This window comes from Carassius carassius, chromosome 32 (genome assembly GCF_963082965.1).
Source record: "Carassius carassius chromosome 32, fCarCar2.1, whole genome shotgun sequence".
NCBI classification, from domain to species: domain Eukaryota; kingdom Metazoa; phylum Chordata; class Actinopteri; order Cypriniformes; family Cyprinidae; genus Carassius; species Carassius carassius.
The window spans coordinates 10,634,306-10,660,770 of NC_081786.1; the positions used below are offsets into that span (position 1 = coordinate 10,634,306).

At 35.9% G+C, this 26,465-nt stretch overlaps 2 protein-coding genes across 2 annotated transcripts; one reads left to right on the forward strand and one right to left on the reverse strand.

Annotated features, from left to right (window-relative positions):
• The first annotated feature begins 981 nt into the window (after window positions 1–981).
• On the forward strand, window positions 982–4,972 carry LOC132113211 (myelin and lymphocyte protein-like). Its single transcript, XM_059521027.1, has 4 exons — window positions 982–1,217; window positions 3,295–3,462; window positions 4,170–4,307; window positions 4,556–4,972. The coding sequence occupies exons 1-4, from the start codon at window positions 1,128–1,130 to the stop codon at window positions 4,628–4,630; spliced, it is 471 nt and encodes a 156-aa protein (XP_059377010.1). The 5' UTR covers window positions 982–1,127; the 3' UTR covers window positions 4,631–4,972.
• A 624-nt stretch (window positions 4,973–5,596) lies between these two features.
• Window positions 5,597–25,490, reverse strand: mrps5 (mitochondrial ribosomal protein S5). Its single transcript, XM_059520213.1, has 11 exons — window positions 25,366–25,490; window positions 24,263–24,391; window positions 21,247–21,372; window positions 18,912–19,145; window positions 18,191–18,225; window positions 9,631–9,721; window positions 9,390–9,436; window positions 9,063–9,120; window positions 8,165–8,227; window positions 7,002–7,138; window positions 5,597–6,102 (listed from the first exon to the last, which is right to left on the reverse strand). The coding sequence occupies exons 1-11, from the start codon at window positions 25,412–25,414 to the stop codon at window positions 5,878–5,880; spliced, it is 1,194 nt and encodes a 397-aa protein (XP_059376196.1). The 5' UTR covers window positions 25,415–25,490; the 3' UTR covers window positions 5,597–5,877.
• Between the last annotated feature and the right edge of the window lie 975 nt (window positions 25,491–26,465).

Sequence of the window (26,465 nt, forward strand, 5' to 3'; positions counted from 1 at the left end):
ACACCACCCTTGAACCATTAAACAGAGTATCAGAAACAGATCCTTACATTAATAGGCAGCTAACCATCAGAACATCATGGAACACATATGCTACTTTAACAAGCCACTTATCTCAAGCAACCAACCATGGGCTTATTTTTGAGGAGTTGCTCAGTGTGAAACTAGGAGAAGAGGTATGTTTGCAGTGCTTCCATACGGCCAAATAATTCCAGAGAACTCTGCAATAGATTAGAAGAGAAAATTAGATATTTTTGATAAGAAGATTTTGACTTGACATTCTGGTCTAATTTGATGCTTATGAGTTTTAGCTTTGTTTGAACTGTAAAAGCAAATGACAACATTGTACTGAAATTGTGTATCTGAAATGAGCCTTTTAAAAAATAAATCTTTTTGAAATAATCCCAGTCCATTATTTGTGTATCTAATCAGAAATGAGCCTTTTAAAAAATAAATCTATTTGAAATAATCTCAGTGCATTATTTGTGTATCTAATCTGAAATGAGCCTCTTAAATATAAATCTATTTGATATAATCTCAGTCCATTATTTGATTGCTTCAACATGTTTGTCAGAAACTGGGCTGAGTCAAAAGATGTAGCTATATTTATCAAGAGTCATGTTCCTACAAGTATGGACCTTGCCCATATTTTATACGTTCATTTAAGGTTATGATGTCGACATTGTTCAAAACTATGCCTTTGAAGAAAGAGGGGACACTCCTTCTCCTTATTGACTGTTTCCATACACCTATAGAAATGCACCATTCTATACAATGCTGCAACACTGTTACCCTAATTGTTTTTGACCCAGACATGGGCAAACATCTTCCCCTCCACGCACACTTGGTCAGTCGAGTGTGTCTGTGTATTTGCGAACACCTGAGCTGACCTGTCCTGTTGCCACACTGCACCAATACAAACAAACAAAGCCCTCGTTCCAGCTTCCTCAGCCACACATCCCGCTCACTGATAGTGGAGCGGCCCGCTGCTCTTCTCACGGAGGGTGTGTCCACACGGAAGTTTTAGTAATGGAAGAACAGGTTTTTCTGGTCTCCACTGGACATTGAAAAGACGCGCCCTTGGCTCCGTTACTCCACTCATTCCTCTAGAGGATAGCGGGAGCGCGACCATGGCAGCGGCCACGCAGCAGATGTCTAGTCTGCCCAGCGGACTCCGGGTCTGTTCCACTGTACCGGACATCCTCTATCTGCCAGAGCTGGTGCGTGAACGGAATATTTAATGGACAGAAATTACAATAGTTTATCATAGTTTTATCCGGTTATTGTAAAAATATCAGATTATTTTGGACACTTAAACAGTGTATTTGCACCATATATATATAAAATTATAATTATAATTATTATTTTTTAAAAATATATTATCATTATTAAATATATATATATTATTATTATTATTATTATTATTATTATTATTATTTATTTTTTTTCTTGAAGTGAAAAATGGAAAATGGAAATAGGAGGAAAGCAAAATAGCAAGGCAAAACAACAACACTTTTTTTCACCTTAACGGCTTCTTTAAATCTAGCCTAAATCATTTGACAGACGATAGCCTACTGTTTTATCAGAAAATGTTTTTGGTGTTAATATTTAGTTCAACGATAAATATGATACGTTATGTGTTTTCAAAACAGTATGTGTTTGTGTATGGTGGTTTAAACTCAGTTAGTTTGGTCTAGCCTATTTATTAAATAAGAGAGTGGAACGGTTGGAGAGAACTCGCGTGGTTGTTTTACTTAAAAATATTTTACATTATTTTTAACTATTGGACTTTTATTTTTATTAGATTTTTTTATATAGACCTGTACTTTTATCTATTATTGATGGTAACTAACCGTGCGTTTGTGACGAGGTCTCAGTACAGCACCTCCACAAGCATTTGACACCAAGGTTAATGAGGGAAACACAGGCTACAGTTCATCTAACTGTAACACACCCCACACGCTTGAATTAACCTGTAATGATGGATCAAAGAAGGGTGTTTGAAAGAAAGAGTTTGTTTTGTGGCTCTGTTTCTTGTCTGAACTCAGTATAGTAGCTTTGAAGGGCATGAATGTGAGCTCAGGTCATGTATCAGTCGTTCAAATGAAAGGCGAGATGAGTCTATGTGTGTGGGAGGATTAGTGGAACCGACAGAGAAAACCGAGTCTGCGTGCTTTTTTATCAGCTCCTCTCACTTCTTTGTTCTAGTTCGCCATTTAGACCCAATATATTTGATAAACGTGTGTGATAATATGCCTCTATAAACGCACCTGGTCTTTGAACTCTGTTGGAAAAAAAGTAGGGTAACTGAACTAGTGAGTATATTGGGTGTGACAGAAGTTTCTATGAAATGTTTCCTTTGCTGATTTCTGCATTTGTGGCTTCTGAAATATCATGATCTTTTAATAATCCCCATTTTTTTGTGTATTTGATTCTTGTCGTGAAAGTAAATTAATCCATGGGTGTGTAAGAGAGAGAGAAATGCATGAATAACGTGTTTTCGTAAGAGGAGTGTCGCATAGCATGCTGTTTACTGCGTCTGTGTTCATTTGATAATGCACAGTTAACCTGTCATAATCACGCCTAAGCATTATTTATTTAAAGAGATAAAAAAAACCTACCTAAACTAAATATAACAAAATTTAGGCTATATAGACTTTATAAAAAACTAGACTATTAAGACTGTATTATTCATGTAATTTCTAATTATTTTATAATCTAGCCTACTGTAGCTCTATTATTTTAAATCTTTTGCTTTAAAAAGAACAACTGCAGAACAATCAGCCTGTCAACAAAACAATCACTGCAACAATATTTTACTAAATTTTAGTACTGTATATTTAATTGTATCGCCAGTGTGATATGAAAGTCGCTATAGAGGACCAGTAGTGTTAATGGACAACGTTAAAAAAATATCTAACCAACCACTGAATAGAGCTCCTGACCAATCAGAATCGAGTATTCCAGAGCGCAGTGTTTTAAATTAGTAGGCCTATATTTTTGTTATTAATTGTTGAGGAGCTGTCAACAATAAATAACATCATCACAGGCTACTTGAAACGGCCATATACACTTCAAGTAGCCTGTGATTATCTGTGCTCTGCTGTAATTATCAAGGACGGTTTGCACTGCCTACAGACACTTTATGTGGAGTGAGTTTATCATTAAAAAGTGTGCTAATAAGAATGAATGCATTAAACTACTAATTATCTAAATTCAAAGGTCATGGTTGTGGTTGTTTGCACTTGCATAAATTGCTATACTGAATTTGCATGTGTGTTTGTGTTTTTCCCACAGGTGTTTGGAGGGCTAGTATGGATCCTGGTGGCATCTACACTTGTATCACCGCCAAACCCTCAAGGATGGGTGATGTTTGTATCAATCTTTTGCTTTGTGATGACCTTCCTCTGGCTCATCATCTTCGCCTGTGGAGGGCACAAAAACAGCAGTGCTTGGGCTACAGCGGTGAGCAGAGAGCAGGCTGGCCTATTGTGGCTCAGACTTTCCCACTTAAAGAATTCAGATGACTTAAAGACATGACTAAAACTAAAAGCCATTTTAGCCAAAAAAACAAACAAACCTTTATGTATCTACATATACAGTTAAAACCAAAAAATTTATATACACCAGATCTAATTTTTGAGATATATATATATATATATAATATTTTTTTTATAGTGGGTGCAGGACACTACAGTAAATTTATGTAAGTGAGGATAGCAAAATAAAGTAAACTGTGCCATAGAATACCCAAAAACTCTTCATACATGGAACTAGCAGTAAAACTGATACAAATTTGGGCCAAAAATTATTCAAACACTTCGACATGACTATGTTTTGCTTAAGTGCTTTTTCTTTAATTGCTTATGCAACATTTTTACACCACAGACTGAAAAAAATTAAGCATTGCTTGGGCCTAAATTGGTATAATCTAATTGTGTACTTAAATTTAACAGATGACAGCTATTCAGCCTAATTCATTTGTGAGACAGTCTAACTCTAACAGAAGGATGGCATTATCAAGATGAATTTGTTCTGACACAGTTTAACTAAAGTTCTTGTCGTATTTTAGCGAATAAACTGTTATAATGTGAGAAATGTTGAAGGTGTCTGAATAAGTTTTGGCTTGACTGTATAATGGTCTGATCTACGACAATGTCTTCTGTGTGCAGGACTTCATTTATCACCTGATTGCTGTTGTGTTCTATCTGAGTGCCTCAGTGATCCTGGCCTATATTACCATCATCTTCAAATCTGGAACTTCAGTATCAATTATAGACCAGTACTATAAAATCGACATTGCAGCAGTGGTAAGCACAAAATTAGCTTTATTGGTAACTGTTGATAATGAATGAATTATTCATGCTTATTTCCTTATTTTTATATTTAGGCTATTTACATTTTTAAAAAGACCTTTAATGTATAATAATCTTTAGCAAGCCTAAAAATGAACTTCCTTTTATATATATATATATATATATATATATATATATATATATATATATATATATCCGTTTAAAGTTCAAATGGCTGAATTTTTACTGTCTCTCTCCCTCAGGTGTTCTCGTATGTTGCCACATTGCTTTACTTCATCCATTGCATCCTTTCTGCTGTGCGTTGGAAATCCTTCTAATCTAAGTAAAAGAAAAATAAATCAGACATAAATTGTTTAATAAATAGTAAATAAATACTGGAAAACCACTGGGGCTAAAAGATGAATATCAGGGGTCAGTCCTTAGTACCCTCTAATCAGAACCACAAAAGCAATAATGATGGATTAAACCCACTTATACTTTCCATACTAGATTATTCAAGCCTAATTACTTTTCTAATAATAATGCATTCTTATATTTGGGGGAAGGGAAACTTTTTGAAATGCTATCTATACTTGTACAATGACGCTCAGTGTGTATGTGGATGGAGAAATAATGTGGGTTTTGTATACTTCTTGTACCTTTGTAACAGATAAATCCATTTTTGTATATTTAGCTACTACACACCATGAACAACACATTTTAATAAAAGAATATGAACTGGATAAAATTCCTTGACTTCTCCTCCCTCTCTTCATGTATTGCCTGTATAAATATGACTATATAAATGATGCATTTTCATATAAGCAAATGTCAATCATATGATGATGTTGACCATTTGATAGTGTGTAGATTACAGTATTTTGGCTTTTAAATGCTTGTATGTGAGAGACAAGCTTGTGACAGATGTATTTTAACATGAAATACACTAGCTCTCACATTTAGCTGAGCTATCTCGCTTTAAAAAATAGCTTTAAAAATATTACTAACACCAATGAAGATCTCAAATGGGGCAATGGATCTCAAACAAATGTAAAATAAATACAGAATTAAAAAAAAAAAAATCACCCCAATTTAACCAATCACTGATTTCACTCCCAAAACTCTGCAATCCGGTCAATGATATTTTGCATGAGCTAAATTTGAAAGTGATCTTTGTGTGATACATCGCCACACCATTGATCATAAACAACGGACCATTTTCCTGCAACATTTTAAAATTATGTTGAAATTTGACTATGCCTTTACAAAAAACATGAGCAAGATCAATGAGCTGACACTGAAAGTGGGTTTATTGTAGATTTATTTCCAATTTTAAGTCATGTGTTGGTAAGTGAGAACAAATTCTCTCTTCATACATTCACTTCCACACTTCTCTTTTATGGGCTAGTGACATATAAACACTCTTTTCTGGGGTTATGTAGCACTTCAGGACCTTTCACTGTGTTGTGAAATGGTAGTTTAACAGCATGGTTCCAATCCAAGCACATGCCCTCAGCAAACGGTTGTCAGTTCTGCACTAGACAGTCAGCCTCCGATACCGATTGGCTGGACGTTACCATTCAGATCACCAGATGGTCCTCTTAACTCCTGCCCACACTGATCTCTTAAAACCCTGTGAGGCCTTCACATCAGCCCAGTGCAGACGCGTGTTGGGCACATCGTCCTCCACTTCAGGTTCCTTACGGGCACCGAGTTGCGGTCGTGCCACCACGATGGGCAGAGCGCCTTGTTCTCCCCTGAACTCCACCACATTCAGATGCTTTGTATCAGCGAGATTCTGATGAGTCTCCTGTAGAAAAAGAGGAGGAAGTCGGTTATAAGCCTGAAAAATACAGTGGCACAGTTAAGAGGGTCCTTAGTATACTGTGACCATGCATACTTACAGGAATAGTTCACCCAAAAATGAAAATGTACTCTCCCTCAAGCCATCTAAGACGTAAATGAGTTTGTTTTGAACAGATTTTGCTGTTTTACCATTACATTTCTCGAAATATGTTCAGATAAAGAAACAAACTCATCTACATCTTGGATGGCCTGAGGGTGAGTGAATTCTAATTTTTGGGTGTACTACCCCTTTAAGGTCCTAGTGAATAATAGATTATTCTTTAGTGAGGCCAAACAGTGAGGATTCAGCAAACTGGAATGATATAGATTTAGCCTGAATTCTTTCCAATTGTTCCTTAAAGGAGTTCCTGGATGTTTATGTTTATTGTCTTGGGACATTCACAAAAACCATCAATCTGATTTAAGTATCAGAGTTAGGGATGGAGTATTGCACAAATTTAATTTATGAATATTCACATATTAGAGTTAAATCCGAGTAAGCTGGATGATCATGAATCTATTTGATTTAAATCTGTTAAATATTAACATAAATATTACAAATTACAACAATGCCAAGTACTCTCCAAGTAGTTTCAGTAAGTAAATATTGCTGCAAGATATTAAGCAAATAATAATCAAAGAAATGGTTAAGACGTTTCATGATATTATTGTTATCTGATTAATACTATCCACATATAAACATTAATTAAGACATTTGTCTGAAATGTGGTTCCAAGACTAACAGAAGATGTTGATTGTGAAACACACAATACTTGGCAAAATCATGGTTACTATATCAAATAAACCACTAAGATATGTACAAAGACTGATCTGATTGGCTACTGTACTGATGAAATCTCTCACCTGATTGGCCAGGCCGTGGAAGAGAGCCCTGGTTATGTTGAGGAGGTTAACTGAACCATCTACTTTAGCATACATATCCTCTATCCCAATCAGCTTACAGAGAGTGATTACTGCCCGATGACAACGCAGACCATAACCTGAAAGAAAGAAAAAAATTAGATCAAACAGAAGAGAGAAGGTGAAGGTCTTTTACATTTTTACTTTGTCACATTATTTTCTTCAGTGGAACACAACACCAGATATTGTCCATTCTCTTTGACTAAGTGTATTTTTTGTCCAAGTTTCATTTCATTTCAAACTAAAATAAAAAAATACAGTCAACAAACATTTTCATGGGTGCGATTAAGGTAAAAGAATAGATGTCCAGGGTAAGTGTGATCCACATTACATAAAAATGTGACCCTATAGATGGGAAAGGCGGAAGATCATGGTTCCCAGAGTTCCAGGTCCAATCATAACAGCTCCTGCCAGGTTTCATTACTCAGGTGTCAGTGGTGATACATGGACTCTGAGAATTTGAGTCCCATCAGAGCTGAACACAGAACTCAATTACCATCAGCCCCATCTCAAATCTGAATGTCATCATAATGTCAGCTCTGATGTCAGGAATGAAACGAACCCTTCATGGCTCAATAGATGAAAAGAGAAATCTGAAAAATATGTGGGTACTGTTCTGGGATGCGTTTTCCAAAAGCATCATTTGCTAACCATATTCACAAGCTCCATATAACCTATATTGGTAATGACAGGACTTGCAACCAGGGTTGCTTTTTGGAAACATACCCCTGGATATCAGGAAAACATTTACTTGAAGAGTTTAATTGGCATATTGGTACTTTGTCAACACTGACATCAAAAGAGCAGCATCTAGTCACTAAATTAGAAAACTTCCCAATAATAATAATACAAAATCCACTGTGGGCACAGGAGACGTACACGACTACTAGATCTGAATAGCAAGTACACTAGGCCTAGATGATCCCACCAAAATGAAACAGAGTTGGGATGTGTACATGGATGTGCAAATGCACCCCTGCAAAATCTAATTTTACGGTAATCGTATTGCAAAACATACATGATGAGCTCAATAACATACTGGGCACGCAGATCTGTTATCAAGCAAACTGTGATTGTTCACACACATGTGAGATTAAGCCACTTACCTTTGTTCTGTTTATTCATTCTGAGTGTGGTCCTTTTAAACTTCGACTCAATGTCATGATATACTGCACATGAGGGTAAAAAGATCATAATGATAAAAAATGAACAACAAAATACAAGGAAGCTGCAAATTCAGTGTCATATAATTTTTTATTTTATTTATTGTCATCAGTTTTGAAAAGTGTGCTGCTGTGTTGTGGAAACCTTGATACATTTCTTGGCGTATTCTTTGACAAATAGAAAGTTCAAAAAACAGCACTGATTTGAAATAAAAATCTTTACTCTTACCTTTGATATATTTAATGCATGCTTGCTGAATAGAAGTATTTAAAAAAATCTTACTGACCCCAAACTAGTGTATATATATACTGTATATATATATACACATACACAATGTAATTTCAGCAAGTTGCGTAGGAAAAAGGGTTTGGGTGGTATAAAAAAAAAAATATATATATTTTAGTATTTCAAAGTCAATGTACTGTACATCTCTGAAATAAATTAAAAACGTATTTTTGGTAATCAGAGGAACCATCATTTCTTCGCATTTTTGTAAATTTGATTAACATTCTAAAATAAAACAGTAAAAAGCAAATAATAATATAAAAATGTTGCTTAATTTTATATCACCAGCAAAATCAATGTGAATATATTAATTAATTAATTAATATATCTCACCTAGCCCTTAAAGAGCGGCTCTCAAATATACAAATATCAAAATATGGAAACTATATATTATGTAAATAATTAATGCTGTGACAAGGTAGAATCCTTCTCTCAAAGTGCACACAAAAGCACACATATATTCACATGAGATTTACGATGTCTGTTTGTTATATGATAGTCAGTGATGCACGTGTGTAACACTCGCACACGCACAAAGAGTAGTAAGTGACTCACTGGTGTGGTTGTTGTATCTCTCAATGTAGTAGAGATAATGCATGGCTCGGTTTTTTGCCTGTAAAACAAAGCAGCATGTTTAATGTCAAGATGATTTCACTCTAACCATATCTAGTAGCTCTAACACAAACGCTAGAGGTTCAAATCTTGTAAGTGTGTCATGGGAACTGAGGAATTATTGAGCTCACAGCCCCGTTCTGTCACTATTGTGCCCTTGAGCAAGTCATTTAACCTCAGTTTGCTTCAGGGGGGAATTGTGCCTGCAATTAGAGTCCGGTATGTGAGTTTGTGTGCGTGTGAATGAGTTTGCATGTGACCGTGGCTTACTTTTCTAAGTGCGGTGTTCTTGTCTGCTGCTTTCCCCAGTGCAAACCCTGCAGAGAAGGGAATAAAACAGCTCATTAACACTGATTATGGCCATTGTTTTTTTTTACCAGCCACATATTAAACTATTGCATTGTTCGATATGCTCCAGACCAAAGATGGCCTTAGTTGAGGCAGCTATATAGATTAAGGCATTTAGCCTTCAGAAAAAAATCATTACTGACGTATATGCATTTGTATTTACCTGCAGCTCCATTTCCATTGCCCACAGCGACTAGAGCACTGATGGATCTCTTCCTGCTTTCTTTGGCCGTGACATTAAACACACTCTTGACCTGTCAGTCAAAGAACAAACATAATATATGACTGCACACTGCAGGGAATCAATTTCTGTATGTGTGCTTCCTTTAAGCAACCACCAGGAGGCAGTACAAACTCACTGAAAAACACTAATACGCTCCAATGAAACATCTCAAATACTGCAGTCATTGTCAGACACACACACACACACACACACACACACACGCACGCACGCACACACACACACACACACACACACTCTCTCTCTCTCTCTTTTTCCCCTCAGGCTGCAGATGCATGCGTAATTTCATTGTATAAAGTACTTGTACAGAATAAAAGCTTTCTTGCTCCTGCTACTTACTGCAATCTGTTATGTAACGTTTGCTGTAGGAGTATTATTGATATGATGAGATCTTTGTGCTGAAAGAAAAAGCCACCCACTGGCAAGAACTAAACATGTTCAGACAAAGTTGCAAGGTGGATTTCAGCCAATTCAAAGAGCTCAAGCACAAAAGTTACACAGCTGATTATGTCCTAAACCAGCAGTCAGGAACCTTTTGAAGTGCCATATCTTGTTTCATTATAATATTCAAATGGTCAGACGTATTCGTCTCATACTACAGTAAAACTGGGTTTAAAACAGTGTCTGCGGTAGTGTCTCCTCTTTTAAATAAAGTATTATTCTGACAGAAAAAAAAGTACATCACTTAAAGTGCCACTGCATACCCCACTAGGAAGTTTACGTGGTTTATCCACACTGCACGGTTCATTTGGCTTTCATAGTTCATAACAAAATAAATATGGTTGTGTGAGGATAAAGATTACTACAGGTAGGTCTGCATGCAAATACAAGGGAGTTCAACATATCTAAATAAATCGGCTAAAAAAAATTATTCATCGCTCTTGCTCATGTGCCAACAGTTACACATGCATGAGATTGCCAAAGATGGTCCAAGATCTTCAGTATCATTCAATTTCACCTTTTAAGGTGCACCATTTCTGTTTATCAGCAATTTTTAATGTCTCATTAGAAGTACATAACTAACATGTGCTGGGGTGGTGTTGGCGCAGTGGATAAGACACACGTCTTTGGCGTGAGAGACCCGGGTTCGAATCCACTGTGAGACACCATGTGTCCCCGAGCAAGACACTTAACCCCTAGTTGCTTCAGAGGTGTGCGACCTCTGACATATATAGCAATTGTAAGTCGCTTTGGATAAAAGCGTCTGCTAAATGAATAAATGTAAACATAATTACACTACATTCGAAAGTTTTAGGTTCAGTAAAATGTATTCATGTTTTTAAAAGAAGTCTCTTATGCTCACAAAGACTTTATTTATTGATCAAAAATCCTAAACATTGTAGTATTGTGAAAAATCAATACATCAATTCATTATTATCACGGTTTTCGGATTTAATATATTTGTAATATTTAATTTATTCCTGTGTTGGAAAATGTGAATTATTAGCAGTAATTATTGCAGTGCTTAGAGCCACACAATCCTTCCGAGATCATTCTAATATGCTCATTCGGTGCTCAAGAAACATTTCTTACTATTATGAATGTTAAACAGACACATTTCTTTCAGGTTTTTTTTTTTTTGATGAATAGAAAGTTCCAATGAACAGCATTAATTTGTAACAATATAAAAGTCTTTACTGTAAGTTTTGAGTTAGAGTTTTGAGCAATTTAAAGGGATAGTTCACCTTAATTTGGTCCCTGTTGACTTGCAAAGTGTTTTTTCATACTGGAAGTCAATGGGAACTAGCAACTGAAGGGAAACTATCCCTTTAGTGGATTCTTGCTGAAAGCTTTTTTTTTTTTATTTCTTCAAAATAATTATAAAATCACACTTAGTTTAAATGATGTGTAAGTTTTTAAGGATAACACATTTTTCTATTTAGTCACAAACGTTTATATACTGAGGTATCTACTGTATAAACTGGTTATTTCTAGAATCCAAGATAGTCTTGGGGTGCAGACTTAAACCCATATTTTACATACACGCAGCGGCCACTTTATTAGGTACACCGGTTCAATCGCTTGGTAACACAAATTGCTAATAAGCCAATCACATGGCAGCAACTCAATGCATTTAGGCATCTAGATTTGGTGAGCATCAGAATGGGGAAGAAAGGGGATTTAAGTGACTTTGAACAAGGAATGGTTTTTGGTGCTAGACGAGATGGTCTGAGTTTTTCAAAAACTGCTGATCTACTGGGATTTTCACACACAACTATCTCTAGGGTTTACAGAGAATGGTCTGAAAAAGATATCCAGTGAGTGGCAGTTGTGTAGATGAAAATGCCTTGTTGATGTCAGGAGAATGGGAAGACTGGTTAGAGATGATAGAAAGGCAACAGTAACTCAAATAACCACTCGTTACAACTAAGGCATGCAGAATACTATCTCTGAACGCACAACACGCCGAACCCTGAAGCAGATGGGTTACAGCAGCAGAAGACCACACCGGGTGCAGCTCCTGTCAGCTAAGAACAGGAAACAGAGGCTACATTTTGCAAAGGCTTACCGAAATTGGACAACAGAAGATTGGAAAAACGTTGCCTGGTCTGATGAGTCTCGATTTCTGCTGTGAAATTCAGATGGTAGGGTCAGAATTTGGAATTTGGTCAGAATACATGAAAGCATGGATCCATCCTGCCTTGTCTTAACAGTTCAGGCTGGTGTTGGTGATGTAATGGTGTGGGGGATATTTTCTTGGCACACTTTGGGCTCATTAGTACCAATTGAGCATTGTTTAAACGCCACAGCCTACCTGAGTATTGTTGCTGACCATGTCCATCACTTTATGACTACAGTGTACCCATCTCCTGATGGCTACTTCTAGCAGGATAATGCACAACGTCACAAAGCTTAAATCATCTCAAACTGGTTTCTTGAACATGACAATAAGTTCACTTTACTCAATTGGCTTCCACAGTCACCAGATCTCAATCCAATGGAGCAGCTTTTGGACGTGGTGGAACGGGAGATTAGTATCATGGATGTGCAGCCGACAAATCTGCAGCATCTGCGTGATAGTATCCTGTCAATATGGACCAAAATAACTGAGGAATGTTTCCAACACCTTGTTGAATCTAAGCCAACGAAGAATTAAGGCAAAAGGGGTCCAACCCGGTACTAGCAAGGTGTACCTAAATAAAGTGGCAAGAGAGTGTATATAAACATTGCTCAGAAAAAAAAGAACAAAAAAGTCATCCACAACCCCATCTGTATCTCTAGTGCCTACTCTGTTGTATGTGAATCCACTGAAACACACATGACTAACTGATCAATACACTCACAGGAATCATTAGAGGTTATAGCATCTGACACTCCCTCTAAGATCCACCGCAATCTTTCCCCCTGTTTCTAAATCCCTGAGGTCTCAGTTATGGGACACTGCGTGGTTTAATTGAAAGCACTAAATGAAAATGATGATGGGGACAAAATAAAGTAAGTAACTTTGACCACAGTGGAAAATATGATAAAACAATGCTACAATGATATATACAATGATCATACTAACTACAGTGTAAAATATGCCAATCTAATGTAACTACAGTGTAAAATATACACTTTAACCTTGACTAATGCAAAATCACAAAAACAATGTAACTTTGACTGCAGTGTAAAATACTCCTACACAATGTAACTGCATTGAAAAATATGCTGACAATTTAACCTATTGTATTATTGTAAAATATTTACAAATGTAAACTTAACTACAGTATAAAGCTACAAAAAATAAAACTGAAATCATCATATGGCAACAATCGAGCTGTGCTGCACTTTAATTTGACATAAAATTGCTGCATGGTCCACAGTGAAGCACGGCACTGTGTTCTTTTATAGCTCATGATCCAGTGTTTTGTAACTATAACAGAACTGTAAAGTCTGCCGACAATGTAGTCAAGTTCACAGTGTAGTCAATTTCAGGGGTCAAGCCCTGCAATTTTATAGTGTAAAACATGCCTAATAATAGTGCAACAACAAAATCAAAGTAATAAACTTGACTAGACAATGCTAAATTTGACTATGTAAAATGGTGTGTAAAATACAGAAAAAGAGAATGAGATCATTTAACCATTACAAGACATGATGAACTGCAGATGGGGGCCTAAAACTCTAAAAGTCTTCCTCTTGCTTTAATCTATCTCCATAACAGTTACATCTTTTTATCACTCTCCTCTATTAGCCATATTTCTTGCCCTGCTCTGTCTGTCTCGCTCTCTCAGTCTTGCTCATGTATCATCCACTCTAGAGCACTATGGCTCTCTTCCCTCTCTCCTGGCAGACGTTGCGTGTCCTTGGGAGAAGTTCTTGAGTTTACAAGAAATAGTTGGCTTAATTAATGTGGCTTTATAAGTACTTGGGCTCTTTCAGACTTTACTCGTGCCTTCTCTAGGACCCCCAGTTGACAGCGGGATGGAGGGAGGGAAAAGTGTGCCACTTTAAATGCAAGCCTGATAATGTCACCAAGCTTTTCAGAAACACTTCAAATTAATCTGCGTCCACAGAGACGGAGGTCCTGGAGAAACGTGAATACTCTTCATTTCTGTTCAAGGCCTTTGGTGTTTCTATACTGGGTTATCTCTTAAGCTCTGGGTAGTGTTGTCAAAAGACCCAGTACTTCGGTACCAAGTCGGTACTAAAAAAATTTAAATGTGACGGTACCAGGTTTCTTTAAGTACCGGTAGTACCGAGGTCCCGTTCAAACCCGGTTCAGCGCTATGATTTCCGCAAAGCAGAAAATGAGGATGGAATCTCAAAATCCAGTCATGAAAATGAAACTTACACTTTAATATGGACAGTCATAGAATTTGTCAAAGTTAGCATAAATTAATCAAATCAAATCTCCATATGGACCAGTATCTGTAAATGTTAAGCCGCAAATGTTGCTTGAAATAAGAATCCGTGTTCTGCGCGTCTCTGTGTGAATTAATGAATGGCAGAGACCTGCGGGTTTGTTTACTACATAGACTGAAGCGCATGACGCTTGCATTAATTTCAGCATCTGAGCTTCAGAGTTCTCTTTCCATCAAGCGATCTTTTCAGTTTCTCACACATGCAAAAGAGAGAGAGAGAGAGAGAGAGAGAGAGAGAGAGAGAGAGAGTCTTACCACGCTGAATCGACACGGTATATGTAAACTATTCTTTATTGTCTTTTCCTGTAATGGAGTTCATTTAGAATTATTCATATTCATTTTTGAACAAGCAGAAGACATACCGGTTTCTCCGGTAGTGGGCGGAGCTAATGCGCAAATGGCAATTTCATTGGCTGGCGCTGATTTAGTACTGTCCCTGTTTTGATTTCAGCAAATCAGTTTGACCGAACGCAGACAACGTGATTAATATACATGAACCCAGCAGCTCATCAATTCATAGTGTATAATAGTAGAATTAGTAGCAATATTATCTTTTAATAATAATTAATATGAATAATAATTAATATGATCTATTACTATTTTTTTTACAGTAACCATCAATGTCCAAAAATATCTTAAGCATCACCACCAGTTTTAAGTTCAGTTAAAATGACAAATATGCATTCATTAGGCCTAAAAGTTAATTTTTACATAAAGGCATTGTGCTAGAATTATTACTATTATTTAGTATAATGTATGTGATGCTGCTACTACTGTTGAAAAAATTTATAAAACTTTATTTTTTAAAGAAATAAATCACAATATTTCTTACATGTTTTAATTTTAATAGAAAATCCCCTTTATTTACCAGAAATAAAATGTGTTTAAATTTCATAAATTAAAAGACAAATTAAATTTGGGTGAAACTTGTTTACTGTTTTTCATAATTATATAACTTGTAGAAAAACTTTAAACACAATTGTAAATAAGTATAAAGAATGGCATTGGTTTTATTTTTAGTGCTAAAAAGTTTATTTTTTTAATTAGCATATTTTTGTGTTTTGCTTTGGTACCGAAATTGGTACCGAGAACCGTGGATTTTCACTGGTATCGGTACCGAATACTGAAATTTGGGTACCGTGACAACACTAGCTCTGGGGCAATGTGAGGATGACACGCTGCCATGTGCCCGATCATATGCAAAATATAGTTGTCCAGACTCTGAGCTAATGTGCTGGACACTGCAAAAGACTGAGGGGGTCTGACTCACAGTCTGTGGTGGTTCATTCTAGTGACTATTGCCAGCGGCCTTAAAATGTCAATCAAAAATGACAGTACAAAAGAAATGGAGGAAGACGGAGTGGTAGAACTGTTCTTTTCAAAACCTAGCGAGCTGTCTTCATACTTCATAGGCATCACAGAGATGCTCTTGGTGTGAGTTCTGTTCCAAAGGTTAGGTAACTTAATTATGTGGTCTGCTAAGATCCTATCCTTTCGGCAGCACTGCATGCAACTTTTGCAGAGACAGCAATTCTATAACCGACGATTACAAGCTAAAGCTAAAAAAAATATATATATATCAAAAGGTGAATTTGATTCAGTAATTTTATTACTTTATTTCTTATTTATTTTATATTTTATATTTATAATTATACAAAAGATTTCTATATTCAAATAAATGCTATCTTTTGAAATGTATATTTATAATTTATATTTACAAAGAATTCTGCGAATAAAAAACCATGGTTTCCAGAAAAATAACTGTTTTCATCATTGATAATAATGAGAAATATTTCTCGATGTTTCTTTAGCATATCAAAATTATTTTTCAATGAATCATGTGACACTGTGACTGAACACTGGAGTAATGGCTGCTGTAAATTCAGCTGCACATCACAGAAATAAATTACATTTTAAAATATTATTTAATACTAATAATATGAAATATTAATATTAAAAATAGTAATAATATTTCAATATATTACTGTTTTTAAGATATTTCTGACAAATGTAGAGTTGGTGAACAATTTATTTCAAAACATTTACAAATTTACTGAACTCAAACAGCAAAATGTGCAATTGATGAAATTATGGAAGCAGAAATGGGCTTCCATACAAAATAAAAAGTATGAATAAAAACAAATTAAAATTACCTAGTTCACCCAGAGACTATATATAGACTCTGGGTGAAAATACTCTGGGTGAAATAGACTAATATATATATATATTTCAATTAAGAGGCTGGTGTCTCAGACAGCTGCGTTTGTAGGTAGTAAGCTATGAGGCAGCTCTCTAGGTTTTGGAACAGAGCTAATGAGAGCAAGAAGAAAGCAAATCACTTCACCTAAATCATCAGCCTTCCATTTGATTTCTTGCAATGTTCAGATAGGGAAGGAAAAGCTTTGGCTGTAAACCTGTCCACTTCTTTGCCAACAAAGCTTTATGGAAATGAAAGAATCAGAGGACAAAAGAAAGACGATATGGAAAACGCAGTAAAGTGAAAGAGACGAGGACCCGAGGTGAATTGCTGTACTGATTTCCATTCTAAACTCTGCAACATTTCTGCCAAATGATTCTTGTGGTGCCAGCCAGGGGCACTATACAGAGATTTGTTTATCAAACGTTCATTGTTGTGTATAATTAGATAATTCTCCAGACACTCCACACTACATGGTAATTTTGTGCTGAGCAGATTTTGTGCCCCAACTGCCTCCCATTTCAGAGTTTAAGAGAGTGGTTCAGAAGCTCTGAGATACACACATGCAATCACAATCACAAGGGAGATTCACACAAACACAATTTTCTCTTGAATTAAAAAATGATGAGATGCTGTATCTCCAAAGCACATCTCTTTGACATCATCACACACATACTAGCTCTGTTCCAAACAGCATTATAAGGTCTTTTCCCAACATAAAGACGCTTTCCAAATAGTAGGCAGCAAAATTACCTCATTTTGGCAATTCTAAGGCAACACAGCATGCAGCCTTTGTGCATTAAGCAATCCCAAAATACACTGTGACGACCTCAGTAAAAACAAACCAAGGGAAAAATTAAGCGTTTAACAGTTTAAATTGTATTTTATTCCACTGATGGCAAAGCTTTATTTTCAGCAGCCATGAATCCAGTCTTCATTGTCACATGATTCTACAGAAATCATTCTAATATGCTGATTTACTGCTCAAAATACATTTCTTATTATTGTCAATGTTGAAAACTGTTAATCTTGATTATAGAGAGATTTTGTTTTTTGATGAATAGAAACAGCGTTTGTATCAAACAGCAATCTTCTGCAACTTTATTAATTTCTTTAATGTTACTTTTTATTAATTTAAGATATTCCTGATAAATAAAAGTATTAATTTCCTTAATTTTTTAATTAAATATATATTTTGTCTGAATTCACAACTGCATTGGAATGGCTATCATTGGAGAAACAAGATAAAGCAGATCAAATTAATCCCTTGTCAGAGGTTTCGGAAAAATTATATTAATCAATAATTAGTTAATTTTACCTAATTCATACAAAAATCTTTTTATGCAGAATATTCCTTTTCAATCAAATTCAAAACATTATGGAATTTGTTTTGATGCAATTTCTTGTTAGTAAGATGCATGGCTCTGTTCGTACTCACCTCTATCACGCGTGAATCAAAATCTTCATATGTTTCTGAAGGGAAAAAGGGACAGAGCAAAGTCTTTATAAACAACAAAAAACACCAAAGGTCATGAGCAAAGGTTGAGATAGCTAAAAACGGCTCACACAGCCTATTAGTTTTTGATCAGGGACAGCAAACATGTTAATTGAGATTAGGTAAGCAATCTGTTATGACCTATAACCCCAGGGCTCTGAGGCTGCCGCAGTAACTCATTACAGGTGTTTCATTTTGCCCGCAAGAGACAAGCATATTTCCTTGATTTAAAGGAGGGGGTGTTGCTGTGGTGACTAAGGGGTGAGAAGTTGTTGGAGCAGATCTAGACATGATTTAGACTCCAGGCCTCACCGTCACTGGGCAATCCATCACCACTACTACTAGAGATTGCCCCCACATCCCTCTGGCTAATCATACGATGGGAAATCTATTCGCACAGTAAGATGGTGAGCGGCAGAACAGAGATGAACAGCAGTGTAAATTACAAGGAGATTGCACTTTCTGCATCTCGTTTCGTTGTGTGTGAGTGTCTAAGCAACCAAAGAGTGTAGATGCAGGTGTTGCACCATAAATTCAACTGTTTTCAGCAAACTGTTTTACTATCCATTATAAATCAACTATACATCCATGCATATGATTAAATAAAGGGTTTTCAGTAGAATGGGACAAATCAAAGAGCTGTTAAACACACACACACACACACCTCCATTAGGCCCTGGATCTGGTGGACCCAGACTGATCCCACCCCAGGAGAAGCCGGTCCAGCCCCTCTCTCTCTTTATCTTAGTCTTCCTCCGTTTGTCCCATTCATCCCTCTGGCGTTCCAGAGCTGCGGTCACCTCCTTCTGCTCTGCCTCTCCTCGTTGTGATGGTTTCTGGATGGACCCATCTCTATACACTGGAGAATTCAGACCAGGCCACAGGTAGCCTGCACGACCTAAAGAGCATACATGGAATCACAAAAACACATGTTACACACTGTTAACGGTTTCTACCTGCTTTCAAGAAAATCTTCCATGAGCAAGTGTGAGAATGGGAGAAAAATAAATCGACAGATTCCCCTGAGGTCTTTTTAAGTGAAAGCAAATGATGCCACTCAATAACTGTGGCTCTCTGTGAGTGATGTCAGCTTAGGAGAAGGTTAGGTTCCTTCCAACGGCAGATATAAACCTCTAAACTTGAAGCTGAGCTGTGATTGATATTCATTAACTGGCATAGTGGGTGCAAACACTTCAGGAAACGCTACCGACTGAAATGGACAGCTAATGGTTAGTGCTGTTTATAGCCGTTTTAATGTAGTGCTGGCCTTAAATCTGTCCAGAATAAACTAGAACTGCTGAGCAATAAAAGTAGCTATTTTTAAGGCATTGTATGATTAAAAACAAACAAATGGCATTTTCCTTAATGTTTGATTTACTATCCAAACATTTGCTACATAAGCTCACTCAGTCCCCTCATCCAAGATTATTTGTTTGCTGCAAAACAACTCATAAAATGATATATTACCATTTACATGCCCACATTTGAAGTCTTAAAGTAGCAAACAGTAGCCAAAATAGCCAAAGTTTAATTCTTTGGGTCAGAGAATGATGAGATGTGGGGTCAGTAAGATTTTTTTTTTTTTTTAATCACATGACTACTTTTATTTAGCAAATACTAAACTGATCAAAAGTGGCAGTAAATACATTGATAATATTACAAAAGGTTTTTTTTTCATTCAAATTAAAAGTCATATAGTCTGATTTCATGGTCCAGCAAAGACAAAACAGTTTCTGTGCTTCACTTCTACAATATTTTCCATATTAGCATAATTCTTGTGGAAGCAAAGCATGCATAAACCCACTCCCGAGTCCCTACAGTATTTATACACACCAATGATATATAAAATAAATATTTAAAAAAACACCTGAGATAAGCATTCATTTATCATTATTTATATACTATTATAATTTTTATCATTATTTTGAATTCGCTCTTATTTTTTGATTTTTAGTTTTTATTTTACTGTAATTGTAATTATTTTGCTATGTAGTAGTTTTAGCTTTTAATAAATTCAGTGTTTAAAGTTATTTCAACATTTTCTTTTAGTTTTTATTTTGTTACAGTTTTTTTTTTCAATTCACAAAAAATGTTTTATAGTATTAGCTTTAGCTAATTTAATCATTTTACAGACCATCTAAAAGTTGTGCTGAATTTTTTTGTGACATGAAGACTGTTAATGTGTCAATTATCATTCAGCAAATGTTTAAAAAAGCTTATGGTACAGTATCTGCAGTCATAGTCCCCCCTGGAGCTGCCCGAGGTTAAGTACTATGTTCAAGAGTACTATGGTGAAAAGAGATATAATAAACTTTGTGCTCATGATTCTGAGAAACAAACCTGTGACTAGTGGTCGACTGATATATCACCAAGGCCGATAAGTTTTTCTTCTTGGCAGAATATCGGCTTTATATTTGCCCCCTGCTTTTTTTTTTTTTTTTTTTTTGTACTTTCTATTAATTAAAGAAACCGGAAAATAATGCATCATGGCTTCCACAAAAATATTAAGCAGTTGTTTTGCCTCTTACATTAATTATAAGAAATGTTTCTTGAGCACCAAATTAGCATATTAGAATGTTTTCTAAAGAGGCCTGTGACACTAAAGACTGGAATTTTCAAGAATAAATTACATTTTATAACATACTGAAACAGAAAACATTTATTTTGAATTGGTAAAATATTTTAAATTGTAAAAATATTTCACAATATTACTGTTTTTACTGTATTTTCGATCAAATAAAACAACCTTGGCGAGAATAAGACACTTCTTTCAAAAACATTTATAAAAAAATCGAATGGCCCCAAATCCCTTTGCCCCAAAATCTCATTATAATCAAATGTAAATTATGATTTTATTCTTTAAAAATTATCTTTATTCAAATTATAATGTTTTAGGTACAAGCAATAAAAGTGTAAAACATTTAAAATGTTTTTAAAAGTGTGTTCTGTTAATGCTGTGAAGCAGGCACAGATGAGAGGATATTAAAGGTAGGATGTACCTTCTCCAAGGTTCTGGCCTCGGTTGAGATCTTTTTTTACTTTACGTTTGGTTCTCTTTCCTCTTCCCTTTCTGGCACCAGCGCCGGACTCAGCTAAGACTCCCCGCCAAAGCTCATCAGCTGTCACTAAGGGAATAAAATGGATGTCAATGAATCACACACACCTACAATCACATCACTAATACAGTCTATTAGACTCATACACACTCTAATAAGGTGAAGAACGAATAATAAAGTGTTAACCTGTGTATTTAGATAACGACTACACAGTAAAATAATTCCAGCTGTTGGTTTTTCCCTGAAATTATGAACTTTCATCTACATTCTGTGTGTGTGTGTGTGTGTGTGTGTTTAGAGGAGTTGGGTAATCTGGGACGTTGGGAGTTGTTTGATGTTGTTCTGATTTAATTAGGACTTAATTAGATGAGACCGAGAGGCCTGCCAAGCTTAATGAAGCATCCGATTCCAACAAAAGCAATTCAAGAAATATCATAATTCTATTCTGACAACCAAACATCCCCAAAACATACTGACGCACACACTCATGTCCACACATGCAATCACACCATCTGCAAGAAAGATGATGTAGGCACATCCCTATGCAGTTTTTTAAGTAAAAATAAAAGAAACAAAAGGTTTTGGATGATTTTCTTTATAACTGTATTATTTTCTAAGCTTGCACTATTCAATGAAGAGGTGTTTACATCACAAACAGTAGATCCTTATGAAAGCAGACAAAAAAAAAAAAAAAGAGTTAGGGGAACAACAAAGATTGCATATATTAGAGGAAAAGAGCTTAAAAAGATGTTTTTGTTTAATTCATTCAAATTAAAAGTCATATAGTCTGATTTCATGGTCCAGCAAAGACAAAACAGTTTCTGTGCTTCACTTCTACAATATTTTCCATATTAGCATAATTCTCGTGGAAGCAAAGCATGCATAAACCCACTCCCGAGTATTTATACAGTATTTATACACACCAATGATATATAAAATATAAAAAAAACCACCTGAGATAAGCATTCATTTATCATTATTTATATACTATTATAATTTTTTTGAATTTGCTCTTATTTTTAGATTTTTTGTTTTTATTTTACTGTAATTGTAATTATTTTGCTATTAGGGCTGGGATAAACGATTATTTTTTAAACGATTAATCTAGCGATTATTTTTTCGATGCATCGATTAATCTAACGATTAATTTTTCCAGACCCATTCGATTTCGATTATCTCCCCATTAATTGACTACTAACAATTTATACATGTTGATTTACATATCTGAATGAAAAAAACATGAATTCCTTAACATTGCAATATATGTTTATTGCTCTTAAAATTACAAAATAAAAGACTGACTAAGAATGCATTACTTTGCACTTGTATAGAGATAGCATTCAATAAAACCTTGAAGCCTTGAAAACACATAGCTTACTGAAACAAGCTTACTGAACACATAGGGCCTAGCTTACTGAAAAAAAGTTCTTCTTTCAGATGAAAATAACAACAACTTGATGTCTAGCATTCAATAAAACCCAAAATACTTGTTTAGAGCAATTGAAAGAGTACAGTAACCAATGTAAACTTTAGGGCTTTAAGCTAATACAGAGAGTGCTTTTCCAAAAAATAAAAAATAAAAATTAACAGTGGGAGCCAGCAGCCTGTCATGTAGAAAAAAAAAATCTCCGAATGCTCCACGTGAAACTTTGGCGTTCCGCCCTTTTTCTATCGTGTCTAATGATTTTGGTTAATATGCACGAGGGAGAGAGAGAGAGAGAGAGAGACAGCGAGAGAGAGAGAGAGAGAGCAAGACAGCGCTCGTGTAGTTTGAAGACTGTGAGTGCGCGAGCGCGCGTGAAACTTGGGTGTTTCGCCCTTTTTCTATCGTGTTTAATGATTTTGATTAATATGCACGAGGGAGAGAGAGAGCAAGAAGCGCTCGTGTTGTTTGAAGACTGTGAGTGCGCGCGCACAGCCGGGGCTCTCTCTCGTACGCGCCCTGTCAGGCGCCGCAGTCATTCTATTCTACATCACTCACCGATCAAATAAGGCTTTGACAGCCGCCAAAAAAAAAGATCAATGCAGAAAAACCCCTGGATTGGTTATATAACGTTGGACAGAATGTTGATCCGGCCATCGCGTATATTCAGCGCACATAAGGTAAACGTTTTGCAAACGTTTTTTATAGAAATAAAAACAGGTCGACGAATTGATGCGCATATTTTGCTTCGATGTATTTTTTGCGTCGACGTCATCGATGACCTCGACGCGTTGTCCCAGCCCTATTTGCTATGTACTAGTTTTAGCTATTAATAAATTCAGTTTTTAAAGTTATTTCAACATTTTCTTTTAGTTTTTATTTTGTTACAGTTTTTTTTCAATTAACAAAAAATGTTTTGTAGTATTAGCTTTAGCTAATAATTATAACCCTGAACTGCATGCCAATGCTATACTCCTTTTCAATCACATGGAAATAAAATAATACTATATTGATTGCTTTTGCTTATTGATATTGCTTATTGAATGCTTTACTCATCTTCCACATTAATTTAATCATTTTACAGATCATCTAAAAGTTGTGCTGAATTTTTTTGTGACATGAAGATTGTTGATGTGTCAATTATCATTCAGCAAATGTTTAAAAAAGCTTATGGTACAGTATCTGCAGTCATAGTCCTCCCTGGAGCTGCCCGAGGTTAAGTACTATGTTCAAGAGTACTATGTGGAAATGGATATAATAAACCTTGTGCTCATGATTCTGAGAGACAAACCTGTGACTAGTGGTCGAACGATATATCACCAAGGCCGAAGTTTTTCTTCTTGGCAGAATATCGGCTTTATATTGGCCCCCTGCTTTCCAAGATATCAGCATCAGCTGTCAAAAAAACAATATCGGTCGACCACTACCTGTGACCTATGGGCTGCCAACCCTGATCCCGAAGCAATCAGGCACCATCACTCCGGGATCTTAATTGACACCTACTAAAATCAAACAAAGAATATCATAGCTCCTTACATTTGTTGAAGAAGCTTGAATGTCTGTTCTGCTGCAGGGCGGCATTGACTGGAGCATACTGGGGGGGACGGTGTCTTGCCAAATGGGAGAGGTGAGCAGCGCCTCCTAGAGCTCTCAGAGCTCCGACACCTGTTGACAAGCATGACAGAGGACAGGGCATTTCATGAAAGAAAATTTAAACATTCTGATCTATACCATTATACAGCACAAAACCAGATACACAGAATTTACTATCTATTCTACTGACTATACACATCCATGTATATTCAACACCTAAAAGTACAGTTTTTAAGTTTATTATTTTTTTAATATCTAATAAACATGGCATCTAAGTGGTTAGAAGCTTATGCCACCTCTCTACTGAAATCTTAGTTCACACCTCATGCACAATACCTTCCAGATCACTGGGAGATGCATATGCATGCATTATACTGTGCATAAACCACCACAAAAAACAAACCAATAAAAACAAAGAGTACATTTATTGTGCACAAAACATTTGATGAAGGCTTTATCTGCTTCTCTGTTAAGGTCAAAGCCCCTGAAACAGCAATACTGAATACATTATTTAGTCATTTATAGTACCCTAAACACAAGCAAAAACTGACATACTTAGCAGCTACTTGCAGTTTTTCACACATCATGTAAGGTCAGAATTCTCATACTTCTGATATGGAATGATGAAGATATTTAAAACAATTAAAATAAGACATTACGTATGAATGATAACAACAACAACAACAAAATAATACGTTAATCATTAAAATGAACGTCACATGCTTCAAATTTCAGAGGTCACTGAGACAATTTACTGACAGCTATTGCAGAGATGTCTATGATGGTTAGAGCAGACATTTTGTAGTATCTGAATGAGGGATAAAATCATTTTTGAGTTATGTATTTATTTATTTTTTGAGGCAAACCATCACATTTTTTTCTGCTATGACGGGGACTGTTAGCATGTTGACACGAGCTTTATCTTCAAACCTCTTATAATCTACACATTTTATAATCTACACATGGAGCTCTCACCAAACTAAAAGACAACCGCCAACAGAAGTAAAAACAAACGTTAATTAAAACAAGAGTTATTAAAAATGCACCTTCAAATGACAACCGGAGGACACAGCACAGCCTTGTGACCGCCGCCATGTTCGGATGCTGAGGGGTCCTTGAGCCCCGGGCGTGCTGTCCAAGCCTGTGCCTGCGTAAAATTACAGTTTATCTTTTATAAACTACGATGAATAAAATTATTATTTTTAAAGGCGAATGGCTTCGCCCCCCCCCCCCTTCAGATTTTATAGGTAATTTTCAAGCACAATAACGAATGTATTGTATCATTTATTGCGAGGAATCTCATTTAAAAAATAATTATACATTTCACACTTTTATAAAGCTTCTTTATCTTCACATCGATAACACTGAGAAGCTTTATTAACACTGAGTCAGCAGCATAACCACAGTTTAGCAGCAGCCTATAGGCTACTTACATATGATATTTTATAGAACTATAGGCCTACATACTGTAGCCTGTTAGTAGGCCTATTGCTTTTAGACATGTAGGCCTACAAAGAAAAAAATGGTTTTGGAATACTAAAAGTGAGTGTTTTGGGTGAAGTACTTATTTAAATCTAGTTTAATGCTATTTTATCATTCCTATCCCATATTATAAGTAGACCTGCTTGGGTGTAATTTTGGGCGTAAAATTGGATTAAGCCCACGCTTGCAATTACCCTATCAAATGTCACATTTGCATCAAAGAGCTGAGGGCTATGATCTGGAGCTCTCTCCAGGGCACACATTGATGTCTATGCTGTCTTCTAGGACTTTACACCCATCTGTGCTCTGCCGGTGATACAGCACTAGACTGGAGGAATGACACCTGCATGCTCAGTACAGCCTTGCCTCAAATTCTTTAATCAGCAGCTCCATTATCAGCTGTAGTCAGACTGTGTCCTGTTCAGGCTGCATCAGAATTACAGGGGAACCTGCTGGTAAGTGGTGACTAGAGGATCTGAATCACTGAAAAATGTATCATAAAGTGGAAGAGAGAGAGTATATTAAGGGAAACGAGAGGGGTAAGAAGCTATGTCACATTCCACTCACTAGTTCCCTATGGCATAAAGCAGTAGCCTTTATTATAAACATTTATTTGATCATTACCAAAGTTCTTTTAAAAATTGTGACATTTGTGACTCAGTTA